The sequence below is a fragment of the Haemaphysalis longicornis genome, unplaced genomic scaffold, assembly GCF_048455015.1.
Source record: "Haemaphysalis longicornis isolate Haplotype H1 unplaced genomic scaffold, Haemaphysalis longicornis Haplotype H1 scaffold_8, whole genome shotgun sequence".
NCBI classification, from domain to species: Eukaryota; Metazoa; Arthropoda; class Arachnida; order Ixodida; family Ixodidae; genus Haemaphysalis; species Haemaphysalis longicornis.
Genome location: NW_027526445.1, coordinates 49,732,921 through 49,748,554, shown reverse-complemented (window position 1 = coordinate 49,748,554; position 15,634 = coordinate 49,732,921). Strand labels below are relative to the sequence as shown.

Here is a 15,634-nt window from a genome sequence, read left to right as displayed (position 1 = left end):
TGGAACTGGAGGCCCCATTACAGACGTCCAGTCATGTGTCATCGCGACAGGTCAGGCGGCCGCCAATCGCACAAACAATGTTCCGTGACGTTATAGAAAAGTTGCGGGAAATTGGCTAGGGGGTCGCGACTGCTTCACACGTTATCTCCGTTATTTGTTCGAAGATTGCAATGATATTGGTATCATTGTTATCGGGACTAAGCAGTCTTTCTAATAAACCCAACTTGTGTTTTGTCTTCATGGCTCCTTTAACAGGTCGAGAGAACAGTCACAGAAAGCAGCTTGCCAAACCAAAGCAGTTTTATTACATTGAAAAGGGGAGTTTCGCAACATTTTTCATTGAGCTCAGATCAGTTTTGCAAAGGACTTGCCGAAAGAGGGGCCCGCCCGCACATAAAACTTAAGGCTGCTCCACTGTTTCGTTGTTGAAGCATTTTCACCGGCACTATTGCCCGACACACCGAAGGAATGAATATATTACCTTTTATTAACACTCCAGGTGCACTGAAAAGAAACGCACCTGTACTGAGATTTACACAAGGAACAAAAAATCTAGGCAGACACACAGTGAACTAGCATAGCATGAGCAATGATCAATGTTTTGATAATGTATTGCGGTTTTCCTCGTAAGATACAATCTAGTTACTACTCCGATAATCCGTTTCAAGATACGCACATGCCTGGAACTTCCGGTGTGATGCAAAACTTAAACATGTTGATATGCTGCGCCTCATACCTAAGACATACTACAACACCCTTATCTATATAAAAAAAAAAGCGCAAAATTGAGCTAAGAGAACTTTTTGCAATAAAATGTAATTATAAAAGTTGGGAAGAGAGAAAGAGAGAGAGAGGAAAAAAAAAAAAAAAAAGCACTGCTGGGGCATGAATTCAGGCCGTTCGGACCAAAACCCAAGACTCTACCAAACAGCAGAGCTCGTTTTAGCAGTTCAGGGGTGGAACACGGTACACGGGTTTGGAAGCAGTCCTGGGAGAAGGCAAAATTGCCTTTTGCAGAAGGCTTGGAGCAGCCAGAAAAGCAATTGGGCAGGGGGCTGGCACAGCAGCCTGCGCCAGCCTTCTGCGAGTGTTTGTCTACTATACTGGGCCTTCTAGACCCTACTACGAACCAGGAATGCAATTCTTGTACTATGTCTGGATATTTACAATATACGGAGTTATCTACGTCTGGTCCAAGCGAGAGCGCCGCGCTATCATCGTTCAAAGGGTAAACCTCACTCCCAGAGTGGAAGGGGATCAGATAACACGCCCTAGATAACCGGGGATCAGATAACAGCGGCGTTCCGTAAAACAAGGCGGTTGCTTGCATTTCTTATTTCAAACACTGGTTTCAGTGTGCGCAAACTGGAACATGGCTTTGTCTCCACCCATAATAGGGTTGCGAGAGTCGACAAACGTACGCCAAGACTACGTAACGAGAGCGTGTTAGAAGGCATAACAATTGCTGTACCATCCTCCACATCAGCAAAGCTAACCTCAAAGACAACAGGTGAAAATGAGTAATTAGCTCATAACAAAAGCAAACCGAATTAACAAACGAGGGCAACGCGTCCAAGACCCTGTCTGTTCAACACATGCAAACGCTCCCCAGAAATGGTCAAATAAACTGAAGTTAACCTTCAATAAAACTACAACCTTTCATGCGAATATTATTCTGTTTTCTATGCCTGCAATGTGACACAAAACATTTTGCTCGCTTTTGGTCATTCTCCATTGATTGTGGCGCAGCGGTCGGCACCGACAAACAAAACCGTGAAAATGCGACACGAACAAATTACAAGTGAGGCGGAGAAGGCACGTGATGCCTGCCGCCTTATAGCTAAGCAGAGGCCAATTTCCATAGCGGCTCAGAGCCTTGATGAAACTGAAACCATAACCGCATTAAAACAGAAAACACGATGTTCCAGCCATGTTTTGGGGCACGGGGCATCACGGTGGTCGTATCTCGCGGCTCAATTTGGGCTCTGCAGCGCAGAATGGTGCTGAAAAACAAGTTTAATGCAACAGGGGCGGTTAGGCGCAATCTGGCACAGGTGAACATGTGTGGCGCTCAATGGTGCAAATGGCACAGCTGTTCCACCCCTGCAGTTGTTTAATAAGGGAATAGAGGAAGTGTTCCAAGCAAGCCACTAAGTGGGTGCACACAGGAAATGCCAGGCCTGTACCCATCAGGAAACGGAATAGTGCGTCACTACCGCTGCACAGAACGGTCGCACAAAATCAGGCGAAATAACCATTTTCATCATCATTACTGCGAAGAGATGGAGCGACCCGGAAAGACGTGTAGCAAAATTATTTCCAGCTTGCACGGTTCCCTTGACTGCAAGTAGCTGCGCATGCAAACTCGTGAAACCCCACAGCCGCAACTTATTAGGCTTAGCTAGCTGCAACAACCAAGAACAAAAAAAATGCTATGTGGTACTGAATTGCAGACTCCCAGAAAAGTTGCACGAGAAAAGCTGCTCGCAACTATGACAGCAATGTGGTCACACGAACACGCAAAACGTTTCAGTCGGCAGCCTACAAAAATATGTTCTTCACCACACTGTTGATAGATGTCACACCACTGGAATATAATGAGCTAAATGCAGGAGTACGCTCTCACAAGACTGAAGACAAATGGCCCCAAAAATGCACTGTCGTAATTAATACTGGTTTTACTAAGCAAAAAAAAAAAAAAAAGATTCAGAACAATGGTCTCCTCGAGGAACTGAGAAAACAAAAAAGAGAGGGAGAAACACCCTTATTTTGTGAACAGCCATTTCAGACACACACAAAGATCCCACAAGACTGGTGGACTATTATTCACAAACTGCAGACGGTGTAAATGAAATGTACCATCAACAGAAGATGGGTTTTGTTATGACCTATGATGTGTTCCTATGACGTATGTACAGGTGCTACGTTCCTTTAGTGAAGCAATTTACAAATGTGTATGTACAGGCATTTCTTTCAGGCTCTACGGCCAGTGCACCAAATGCAATCTCACACAGGACAACCTGTCGCCGCTTACCGAGACAGAAACGAACTGTTAGGATGGGGGTGGGGTAGACGGGTAACCTTGGTAAACGATGACAGCGCTTATCCCAAGGCTTTTAACTCGCAAGGCGAATTTTTCAAACACCGCGTACAAAAGGGCAGACCTGACAACTCTGAAACTGTCCACATGTGGCATAACCGTCTAGAGAAAAAGGCCAAATTTCAAAAAGGGCAATACGGTTAGTCAAGCTGATCTTACACAAGCCTGTGTCTAGAGTGCAATTTGACAATAGCGATGTCCACGTCCCTCTAACCTGACGTAACAGAACCTAACTTAACGAACAAAAAGCAACTAATCAAAGCACCTCAAACAAACCTTATCCACAAGAATTAAAATTGAAACCAAAACTAAAGATGTCTTGAGGACCGAGAGACGAGCTGGACTCAAACCACCGTCTCAGGAATATCAAGAAGCTAAGATGGAACATCTACACAATGGTAGACGTGCTGCCGAGTGCCAGCCTCGTTTTAAAATTTTGAAGTTGGTTCAACGGTTTACACTAAAGAGAACGGCAGGATTAGAAAGAAAGCAACCATACCTGGATCCCGTTTCTGCACATAGGTCTATACGCTCGGAAGGCAAGAACACAATTTTTCTTCTGTTTACGCGCTCGCAAGAGACAGAAGCTCCTAAACTCCTGATGTGCCTTTCCTGCAACACTTCCCACGTTTCCGAGATCACTGCTTGCAAGGGAGTGGCATCCCCATACGAATTATGTACGCAGAAGTGCAACCAATAGCTTGCTTTCTCCAAGCAAGAACTGAAACCAAATGTGAGGATAAATATAACGTTGGGGAAACCCATCATAGAGGCCATTTCTTGGGTGCAGAACACAGCCATGGTTGGGGACTCGCAACTTATCCCGCACTTGAGCTCAACCTCCTTACGTATGCACCGAGCGAACCAAGCCCGCTAGAGCAAAAGCGGGCAAGACATTTTGGCCACTTGACCTACAGCATAAAATGCAAAGCAATTAGCTCAATGTGTAGCCAGAGAAAAAAAAAAAGAAAACACTGCCTGTAGTCTGAATGGCTGGATGTCTTGCCGGCGTGCAGTGTTCTGACAACGGCATTCCACACTCTTCGTACACCAATTCCTGGCTTACGGAGGCTGAATTCCGTGAGTAGCGCCAGTGTTGTGCAGCGCATTTCTCTAAGCACTGAACGTAGCCCGGAAGAAAGTGTGGACACGAGTACCTGGTACTCAACCCTGTGCAGCATTTGACTCCCATAACAGACTGAAAGCTCAGCCGAAAAGCCCAAGCCAGTAGTCGCGCCTACGTGTAAAACGCACCCCATCACGAGAAGGGGAATCTGTGCAGAACAGTGCAAGAAACTTCTCACCGATTTGTTGTTCCGGGGCTTTTTCCACACACACACACACATTCCCTCCGCAACAAATCAGCCGTGCTGCCCCTCCCAAGAGCAACCACTCACAAAACCAAGTGCGCGGTCACACCCAGTAGTCCCTGGCTCGTCTTCCTTCCCAAAAAGACCAGAATGACGTCCATTCACTGGTCTCCAGTTTCGTCTTGGAGCACTGATGAGCACACAACGTAGGTGCAGTCCTTCCCGCACACGTCCGCTTTGCTGACACGGAGCATGACCCGAAACTCTAGCCACCTTGTTCGAAGAGCGATTGACGAGGTCGTGCTGCCCAAATGCAGTTGGCAAAGACGGGCAGAACCTCTGCTCCTTGCGCTCTTCGCCAATAGCTGCCCAGCAGAAGAGCCCGTGAGGCGCTTCGCGCGTTTCTTCCCGACAAAGACCGGGCACCGAAACTTTCCTGCCAGACTTCAGACACGGGTTGCGACGACTCCAGTCAAGGCCCCCTCCCCCCGGTTCTTCCTTTTGAGCTACAACGCAGACAGAAATGCGCCTCGGACGACCGACTGTGAGATGGGAACAACCACCCTCGTGGGCCGCCGTGCAAGGTGGTGGTAGTGGCGGCCTGCTCAGCGGTTCCGGCGCAACCGGCGACGGCGGCGGCCGGCGGGGCCCCTGCGTCTGGCCGGAGTCAGTTGGCCGAGATCCAGCCGCTGTTGGCGAAGTGGTTCAGGATCCGTCGACAGTGAGACTTGTCGAGCCCAGCCGGCGAGCGGAACTTGGCCACGCCGCCTTTCTGCCGCTGCGCCTGGTCCTGCAAATGGGGAGAACACGAACTGTTGCCGACTTAAGCTGTGCCTTATGTTGCCCACACACCCAGTGAACACTCTCGGGCCCCTCTCAAAGGGTCCGCCACACCCTTTTGCCTCTGGCAGCGACTGGCTAACCGAGACACCCCACCCTGGCTTGGAATACAGATGAAAAAGACTTTAGGAGCAGTAGGTCAGTGCAAGGCCTCCTTAAGCCATTTCTGCATACTACACACCACTTGTGTAAGTGCACAGGCAACGGAAATGGAAAATACAGGGGGAAAGCGAGCTGGCCATTGCACTTTGCAAAACATCTTTACTGCCTTGCTTTATTCACACTTTAAATGTCACAAATGGTAGTCGAATGAAGCTCCCAAGCCTGTCCTCAATTATCTTACTCTGCACACTGACTCAGTTTCTTTGATACAGTTAAGGCTGAAAGTTGGGCTAGTAGGTGTTGACTTAGAACCATTTTACCAGCAAAGAAAAAGGACAGGGACCTAGAAAGAAGTGACCTAGCGATTGTCCCGTGTACTTCTTTCAAGGTCCCTGTCCTTTTTTTCGCTGGTAAAATGGTTGTAAGTCAGTTTCTTTGTCCTACAAGCTAAAAGGGCTCCTCTTTGTGCCCCTCCCAGAGAGAGTTGTGAGAGTTATCGACTTTAAAACGAAGATTCATGCAAGCATAGTATCCGTTCAGTTTTTCAAGCTAATGGAGCCAACAAAGATGGATACAAAATGTCCCGCCAATCTCGGCATTGTTTCTCTAGGGTCTCATGGAAAGTAAAAACGCAATTCCTGCCACACATTCACAGCAGCAGGACTCTCTTCCAAAGGATATGGCGGAAGTGATGTTGACTAAAACGTATCTCAACACCTGAAGGACTGCCATCGGTTTTGAACAAGTCCTTCAAACCAGCCAATGCATCCGTGTCCTGCCCTTGCATTCCACCAGCTTTCAATGCAGAACACCACAAGCACCTCACAGAAATGGAAGCAATGCACTCCTTGGGAGCAACACCATTACAAAGTGCAGTTTTGTAGGCACTACAAGTGCAAGGCATCCAGTGCCTAACCAGGTCTAACTCACTGCAGGTGTTTCTAAGGGGGGATTTCTCATTTTCCAACAAGGCATGACTCCATGAATGACATTTCAGTGAAACAACTCTCTATTTGTCCTTTTTAGCCTTGAAATCATCCAATTTGTTCTAATAATGCTGTTAGGTTTAACGCTGAATCAGATACGCACACTTCCCTACTCTCTGCAGCAGAGAAGAGTGGTGCCACCAATGGGCAGGCGATAGAAGGAAGGAATTCCTGGAGAAACCACTAGGCAAATGGGTCTCCATTCCTTTCACTTTCCAACAATGGATGAGCCTCTATTCTGGCCCGCACAGTGGCCGCCTCCAACTTTAACGTCCCCCACTGCACGGTGAAAAGCGACAACCGTGGAATCTGCCAGGAGCTCTACACTTCACCCCCTCCGCTGGCAATACCCCTGGAAAAGAATGCCGACCTCACCCCACTGGCAGGCAAAGTAGGCACCGAGTGCAGAGACTCTCTGTTACCTCCGACCATGCACTGTGCTTCGGTACACGCCAAACTGCAGCAGTGGGCCAGGGGCAGTACCCACCTTGAGCACCACGGTCTTGAAGGTGATGTAGCAGTTAGGGCTGATTCCCATGGACAGGCACAGCTGCAGGGGAGAGAGAAAAGTGCACCAGGGTGTCACCGATATGGAGAGAGAGAGAGGGGGGGGGGAGAAGGAGGAAGAGGAGCCTCCCTCACCTTGCGCTCCTTTTCGGAGAGCAGCTCGTAGCCGGGCAAGCTGGTGATGTCGGTAGCCTCCTTGGAGTCTTCCCTCGTGTCACCTTCTGGGGGCAGGGGGGGAGGAGAAAAGCACGGGGGGGTGTCGTCACACAGCTGCCGCACCGATTGGAAAGGGCTACTACCACCGAGCTGACCACATGCACTTTGACGGGCTACCGAGGCAGTCTTTGCCTCCCCACGTAAAACGGGGGCCAAGTTAGTTCTGCCAGGTCCACTAAAAACCAAAGAGCCCCTCGGCAACATCACGCAACTGTAAAACCCTGCCCTTAACATTACCGTTGGCAGTGGCCCAGCCGTTTCTGCATCACGCTGTCCCTGCCCCCTCCAAAAGTGGGCAAAAGCTGCACTGCAAGCCGGTGAGCAGGGGGAGACACGTACCTTGTTCGGTTAGCATAGTGTCGGCGCCTCCTTTTTCTCTGCAGCGGGGAAGGGGGGAGAGGAGACACGAGAGGCAGATAATAAGAACCGGCATGAAATGCGGCAGGGAACAGCTGCTTAGCCCGCAACACAGAGGCAATGGGCCACAGAGTCAGAGACACTTTTTAAACAGCTGCCTGCAGTTCGCCTGCACTGGCCAGACAAGGCAAAGAAAGTCGCAACTTTGTCCCCTTTAACTGGCAGGACACTAGCTGACTGCATGTCCACGTGATATGCTCTAATGTACGCAGCAGGGCCAACCAACGATCCTCCCATGCTCACCCAACTTCTACACCCTGTAGTGTCCCACACAGCAGTCATTACACCTGAACAACACTGACTGCACACCGGATGTTAACGATTCAAACCCCACTGCCAAGAACAGGCTCCAACACCGCTAGACACAACGGGGGTAAAACAAGAAAGGGAGGAAGAGAAGGAGACTCACTCGTGTTTTTTTGATGCCGTTGAGATGGGCTTTTTGTGAGCGGAGCTGGCGGGTGCCTGCGTTGAGGGCAAACTGGTTCGGCATGAGCGCCCCCCTCCTCACACTGGCTCAAGCAAAACAGCGCCCGCCCACCCACCCACACGTGCAAGTTCCCTCCTTGCCAAAGACTCTAGCTCGCGACGATTAACGATGTGCCACAACAGGCACAGCGGTCAAGACGACGTCCCTGCCAGACTCTACTTACTGAAACTTACGATCCCGACATGCTATCCTAGAAGAAAGCAGAGCAGTTGCGTGCATCAAGGTCAGGGAAGCAACTTCAGAACCTCTATCCCTGCAGTTTCCCCGTCAAGACATGCGAGAGCTAATCTTTCCGAAAGCAGCGTAACGTCAAGTGCAACGTGCATTCCACATAGACACACCTGAAGGAGTGGACAAGAGGAAACACTTACAGACTTCCTCTTGGCCTCCTTCCGTTTTTCTCGGCGATGCCGGGCCACATCGAACTCTGCACCCTCTGTTTAAATTAAAAAAGAAAAGTCACATATAGAACTGCCAAGAGGGGAGACTGCGTAACCGTATCTCCACAACCTTAAACGGGCAGGGCCTTAAGGGAGGTTAATGCCCGGTCATTGGGGCTGCACCAAAACTTCGCAGCGAGTTCGATAAACCATGTCATACAATTTCCACAGCCGCGCATAAACGATGCCCGAATGGAGTCGGCAAGACCGAAACAAACACGCACATGCACGCACGCACGCACAAGCTCTGCAATTTCTTTGCTCGTATTCAGTACGCAAGACCGTAGCCCCTTTGTTTCCTTCTCTACAAGCGTAAGAATATTTTGTGAAATGCCTCAGGCGAAAACACAGTGCATCAAGCATCTCCACTGCCTTCTTAGAAACCACCCTGTCCCTGCGAAAGCTCACCGCAAGGGGAACAGTCCGTTATAGCCCCTACCCAACAAGGTCCAGGCATGAGCATAGACGCACAGTGCAGGACTCACCTTCTAATTTAGTTATCCCATGCCGCCTGTACCTCAGTAGCTCCTTGATCCTTGCTTTGAGTTCTTTTTCCCCTGTAACGCAATGATCAATGCCAATGTCAATAGCGGCTAAGCCACAAATTCTCACCAAGGATACTTAATACCAGGCTGTTAAAGAGTATTAAAAGATGCCAAGCGCACATTTTGTCATTCTAAACTGCCCAAAGATACGCCCGACAGCTGCTCCCATATTTCTTCTTTTTTTTTTTTCAATTAATTTTCTATTATGAAAACTGTCTTTAAAGGAGCCATGAAGACAAAATACAAGTTGGGTTTATTAGAAAGACTGCTTAGTCCCGATAACAATGATACCAATATCATCGCAATCTTCGAAAAAATAACGGAGATATTAAAGAAAATGTGTGAAGCAGTCGCGACCCCCTAGCCGATTTCCCGCAACTTTTCTATGACGTCACGGTACCTTGTTTGTGCGATTGGCGGCCGCCTAACTGACCTGTCGCGACGACACATGACTGGACGTCTGTAATGGGGCCACTAGTTCCATTTGACCGCATCACTTGAATTCTAACGTGCAGTTAACGCACTCAAAATTATGTTTTATTGGCCCGTATGACGTCATTCTTGCTCATAACACGTCACTGTGGCGCAAAATTTGAAATTTTTTAAATACTTCTTGCTTTTTTTTCGTTAAAAAACATCTTTTGTGGCTGTAATGGAGCTGAGTAAGATACTGAAACCTAGTTCTTTCAAATTAAACGAAGTTGTATTTTATCTTCATGGCTCCTTTAAACCTGTGCTGCACGGCTGTTTTAAAGGCCTTCCGAAAGCGCAAACCAATTGTCCATCAAGTGGCCCATCGTAAATACAGAGGGCATACTAAGTGAGCATTCAACTGCCAACTGAAAGTAGTTATGTAGCACAGGCACACGCAATCCAAAAATGACAAGTCGAAGAGACCTGGTATCGGTAAACTGCTAATTAACACTTTTGTGACCCCACCTATTCCCATTGATAGGAGACCTGGTATCGGTAAACTGCCAATTAACACTTTCGTGGCCCCACCTATTCCCATCGATAGTAAGCTATTGACGAATACAAATCCAAATTTTGGCGTTCTCTGAGCACTTTTGCACCGCTCACACCATTTAAATAGTAAAGGAGGAAGTATTTTATCGGTTTCGCTTTCGAGGGTCTTTTTTTTTTTTTTTTTTTTTTCTGTGTGTGGGATTTTTGAATGTCCTTCGTCGGCGGAGAGCCAAGCTCACGTGGTTTCAGTTACAGCGTCGCCGCCATTCACCGGTGCTTCGCACGAACGGCGAATTTCAACGGATTCCGATGTAACTGAGCTTGAATCTGTGCACGGTGGTAACAGCACAGACACAGAAGACGACTTCGATTCGTCACACTTTTCTACGGTCAGCGAAAGTGCGTCAAGTCGCCCTGGAACATCACCAGGTGTGCGCCTTTCAGTTTCACTTTCTTCTCCGGTCGCTCTATCACGGGCACGTGTTGTCGTTAAACAGATCCGGCCCTGTTCTAAAGGCCACAGCTCTTATCTGCAGGGTGTCGACTTCGTTCAGGCAAGATCATTTCGCGCCGACTACAAAGAGAGTCGACTTTTCTCCACAAAGACAAGCCAGAGTTGACCTTGGTGTAGCACTCCAGAGCAGCGTGCGGCTGTTCGTGTTTATATTTATATTTTTGTATGTAAATAACTCTTGTACTTACACCGCTCATATTTGCAGTATTATTGTGTAAGCGTTTCATGTTCAAAGTGTATATTTCAAATGGTTTTTATGTGGACCGTGTGCAAAGTAGTTATCATCAATTTTTTCTTTTTGTTACTTTTTTGTTTCCACAATTTTTTGGTAAAATTCCTAATGTATCTGTTTAAAATTATTACTGTTGGAAAGCCCCACCCTTGCTCTATCATATCATAACCTACTCTTTAGAATCCATCAGTTTCTGTGGCAAGCAAAAATTTCCTGGACTACCCAAAAACAACCGGTAACGAGTGTTTATATAATTTCATTTAAATAATTTTTTTTTTACTTACAGAGCTCATTTTTGCAGTATTAGTTTATAATGCCCTTGTGTTCAAATTGCATATATCAATTTATTTTGTGCGTACCCTCTGCAAAGTGGCATTTATGTTTTGATCATTTTGTTTTTCTTTTTGTTACCTTTTTATTTTGCTATTTTTTTATACAATTTGTTATAAATCTGTTGTTTGAAATTATTCTGTCAGAAAGCCCTATTCCTTCTCGATCACTTCGTATCTTGCAGTTCAGCATCACTCATTGTCTGTGGCAAGAAAAAAATATATACTGGAACACCCAAAACCAGCCCATTTTTCTACAGTCACAAAAGTCTTAAGGGGAGATGTTATTCAAATGATGACAAAGCATCTACGTTTTCTAGTGTGCTTTTGTAAAGTTTTCTTCCCACGAAAAACCAACACAAAGTGCCGTAAAATGATACGTACATTAGTTGAGGTGACAGTACCTGTGCAAGTTGACGAAAAAAAAAAAGAATATTCTAAAAAATGCTGTCTATCCCAAACGGCACCACTGGGCGCGGCCATTTTGGTATTGTCAGATCGGCAGAGACGCCATCTTCAATTTTCTGGGTTCCTCCTCTATCCCCGCTCACTCACAGTAAAGCCACAGCCACCTTTAAAAGACTACCACGAGGCAAAGACTCCTTGCCATGGAAACAAGGCTAATCAGGCGATGGACATCCACGCGTCCCCACCATCAGATGCAGCCGAGCCAGGGCTTACTCTCAAGGTTCTCCAGGAGTTGCTCATGCTCCGAGGATGAGTGGAACTGGCAGAAGATGCGCATCTTCTCCTGGAGCTCCCTGCATGTGCACGGCAGGGGAGGGAGAGAGAGAGAGGGAGAGAGAGAGAGGGAGAGAGAGAGAGGGAGAGAGAGAGAGGGAGAGAGAGAGACACCAATCAGGAGGCCATCCATGGCACCACTGATGCCATGACACCTCTGGAGACGAGAACTTGTTCACGTGGGGTGGGGCCCTTTTTTGGGGCAGAAGCAAGGGACCCACTTTATACCGCACTTGGAAACACTTCTTTTAGAAAAAACATGAAACCAAACATCACCGCTTCCTTATTTAACCTTTTACTTGACAATAAACGACGCACTATTTTTTGGAAACGTGTTCCGGCTAAAAAGCTGCCGGTTACGTTTGTCCTCGAGCATGCACGACCCTACCTTGCTGTTTATTTGAGAGATACAGTCAGACCTGGTTGCTTCGAACTCGCAAAAAAACTCCTATCAGTTTGATGTAGGGCGTAGTTCGATATAAGCAGGCGAAGGAATTGGACATTGTAAAAGCACACCATTTATAAAAACACCTTGTTCATGCAGCTGCCTGCTGCAGTACACACTTCAGAGCTAGTCGGGGCAGCTGAGGCCGCAGCCTTTCACATTTAGGAAGAAGCGCCGGACTAATGCAAGTGCACCAATCATTTCGGAGGATGTCAGCAAAGGACCGCTCCAGTATGATGTCGCGTGACAATAATCATCCGCACTCGCCAACCGCTCATCCGGCAACAGCAGCCACAAATTCCGACCGCTTGCTCCACAATTCAGCAACACCGGCAATCGCTCCATCGCACTCAGGATTTTCAATCATAAACGGCATGTGCAAGTGGCACGTCTGTAGGAGTTTTGGTTGACTCTTATCTGCCTGTTTCTGACTTCTACCTTCTATTGATCCCATTCCAGCATTCATGATTTGTGATGTCACCAATTGAGGTGCAGAAAGAAACATTGTATGGGCCTTAATACCAGTTTTCACGCTTTTGGCATTTTCTGCATTAAACTGCCCCTACCACGAGAAATACTAGTATCCTCCAAACTGCAACGTGCCGAGGTTAAATCCCTGTTTTAACACGGAAGTGTTTTATGCCCGGGTACACCAAGATCTCAGCCACGTCATATCCGTCACGGAAGTGACGTCGCCAGAAAAAGTGCAATTGACGCTGCAGTGCCCGGTTCCGAGCCCATGCCCTCTCGCCGCAAGGAAAGGTACGCGGCGCTCTGCCCACTGCGCTATGAAGAGAGACGTGAGCAGCTCTACGAACGCAGCTTATGTTTTTCCCTATTCAAATGGTGCTGCCGTCTAGGAGACGCGAAGCGAAGTAGCGCATCATGACGCTAATGAGCAAGGACAGTTGGTGCCTCGATGTCAGCACCTTCGTGTACGGGGTATGTGCATGAATTGACGCAAGGCTCCGCTGTGGCGTTGTTCCCATGACTGCTGTATGTCAAGCTGCTGTTTCTGTGAGTGTCATTTTTGGTTTTGTTGTCCCGGAATAAATCGGTCATTTTTTTTTGTTTCTTGCGTGTCGGCGTCAGGCTCGCGAATCCTTCACACATGAAGGAGGTTAGGAGGTTCCTTTCATATTCAATTGCTCCTGTGAAGGCACCTTTCACTTTCGCGTTTTGCCGATTCCTATAAAAGAGGCATCAGCCACAATTTTTTTCTTACTTCTGTGTCATTTGACACCCAAGTCAATTGTGCCTGTGCTGCTTATAGAGCTTGAGCCTCTCTCAACACACTATAAAAAAGTTGCACATAATCCAGCATTCTTAAAATTGTTCCCTTCCCCAATTTCTGCATCGTCTACATCCAGATCAACACGAAAATGTCAGCCAAAAATTGGGCTAAACCTTTTGGTGAACGCATGCTTTTGGGAGAATTGCACCCCTTTCTTTCTTTGCAGTCCTGCAGCAAAGTGTCGACCGCAAAGCAGTACATGGCCAAATCCAAGAGGAAGGCGACTTCAGTCGCACAGAACATTGGCAGCCGGAGGCAGTTTGGCTTGACAAGGAACAGCATCCACAGTTGGTGACCATAAAGGAAGCTGTTTTCAAGTGCAACGGGTCGGGAAGAAGCTTTCGGGGGCCAAAGAGAGGGGGGGAGGGGGCTTCCTGAATATTATGCCACGACAGAATTCATTATAATGTCCGTAGCGCAAAACCAGACAACAAAGAGAGAAAAGGACCACAAACAAGCGCTTCTTTATCGCTCTCTGTTTGTTGTCTAGTTTTTGCGCCACTCGCCGACGTTGGCAGCTGCTGGAAACTGGTTTTCGCTGAGAACGGTGCATTGTCCTTGCCGCACAGCGAATGGAAACGAGACCCATGTTTGCTGTTCCGCAGAGCACAAAGGCCAATGAGCGATGGCGGGCGTGATGAAACACTGGTGACGTGCCTGTCAACCTGTTTCCGCTCCCCCAATGTCGCTTCCGCGAGCACGAGCCATTTCGGCGAAAATACACTTTGCCCGAAAAAGCAATAAAAGATCACAATCGAGATTGCGTGTGCAGGACGGCAAGTGGGTGCAGCTTTCACCGGTGGCGCGGCACCACGCCACATGGCGGCCGTCAGCAAGGCAGCGGGGCAAGTTCACTGCTAGTGTGCGCGTAGCTTCATGATTTGCCAACTATCCAGCACCCAAGAGAGAGAGAGAGAGAGAGCACTTCTCGCACAATGTCACAGGAAAATGTCCCCCGCTCCGCGTGACGAAGCGAACGGCCGGCACACTACAGTCGGTAGGACTCACCGGTCGGCCTCCCGGGACGTGCCCCCGCTGCCCTTCTTGCCAGCCCGCGGCAGTGGGGGCGGGTGCTGCGGGGTGCTGGGCCGGCCCGTGTGGCAGAACTGCTCGAGCAGGCGGTAGTCGCGGGCGAGGGCCTTGCGGCGCATGCGCTCGCGCAGCCGGCGCGAGTACATGTCCACCTGGGCCAGCTTGAGGGCCACCTCCAGCTCCTCATCCTCCCCACCCACCGACAGCTGGCTGATCAGCGACTCCGCCTCGTTGTCAAACTCCTGCAGGGCAAAGAGGGCAGGGGAGAGACCCTCTGAAACACACTGGGCCCACGTACATCTGCATTGAGAGCCTTTGTACAAGGTAGCTCCTGCTGCCGCTCTCACAAGAAAAAGTCCATGGGCAAATAAAATACACAGCGGCTCTCGAGTACTTCTGCGCAGTGCAAAGTGGCAAATGCAGGAGACCACTACAGATGGGGCAACCACGTCAATGTTTCCGATAAAGCAAACCAGGTAAAAGCCACCCAAGAAAGCAGCTTCTGCCAGAGATCAGAAAGCAGCTTCTGCCAGAGATCAGTACACCCAGCTCGAGTGACCACACCACTCGACATTTCTCTTTACAATCACCCCCAAGAAAGCTACCCACTCCATCCAACGCTACCGAGATGCAGCAGGGCACAAGGGTAGGGTTGCCACCTGCCTGGTTTTGGACCGGCCCGACCATTTTTTTTTTAAATTAGCGGGCCGGTTGCCGGTCCGTACTTAAAACCGTTTGTCATTGGCCGGTTTTTTGGCCCTCGTGCCGGGATTATGCCCGTTTTGGCATTTTATAAGCGTCAATTCAACAACTAAGACAATAAATATGCGTCGACAAGCTGCGCAGAGACACGCGAGCAGAGAAAATACGCGGGCGAGCACGCTGCCCAAGATGGAGGGGGACCTAAGGGAGGATTGATTAATTGTAGGGCTTTACGCGCCGATGCAACGCAGGCAATGAGGCGCACCGTAGTGGAGGGCTTTGGATAAATTTTGACCACCTGGGGATCTCTAACGTGCGCCGAAATCTCGTGCACACGGGCGTTTTTGCTTTTCGACTACATCACAAAAGTGGCTGCCGCGGCCAGGAATCGAACCCGCGACCTCGTGCTCAGCAGCGCAACGCCTT

The 15,634-nt window shown here is 48.6% G+C and overlaps 1 protein-coding gene across 6 annotated transcripts in view; it reads right to left on the bottom strand.

Moving 5' to 3' along the window:
- Positions 1 to 282: 282 nt before the first annotated feature.
- Ada2b (Transcriptional adapter 2B) overlaps positions 283 to 15,634 on the bottom strand; it is a 29,771-nt gene continuing 14,419 nt past the window's right edge. Inside the window, exons 9-17 of one of the 6 annotated variants that reach the window (XM_077682040.1) lie at positions 14,483 to 14,748; positions 11,676 to 11,755; positions 8,894 to 8,965; positions 8,340 to 8,404; positions 7,888 to 7,943; positions 7,401 to 7,438; positions 6,981 to 7,063; positions 6,826 to 6,888; positions 283 to 5,222 (exon numbers count right to left, since the gene is read on the bottom strand). In XM_077682040.1, coding sequence (XP_077538166.1) covers positions 5,016 to 5,222; positions 6,826 to 6,888; positions 6,981 to 7,063; positions 7,401 to 7,438; positions 7,888 to 7,943; positions 8,340 to 8,404; positions 8,894 to 8,965; positions 11,676 to 11,755; positions 14,483 to 14,748 — 930 coding nt within the window. In that variant the 3' untranslated portion in view covers positions 283 to 5,015. Of the gene's footprint in view, positions 5,223 to 6,825; positions 6,889 to 6,980; positions 7,067 to 7,400; positions 7,439 to 7,887; positions 7,960 to 8,339; positions 8,405 to 8,893; positions 8,966 to 11,675; positions 11,756 to 14,482; positions 14,749 to 15,634 lie in introns of those variants that run through there. The other 5 variants (XM_077682042.1, XM_077682043.1, XM_077682041.1 and 2 more) reach the window with 5 other exon arrangements.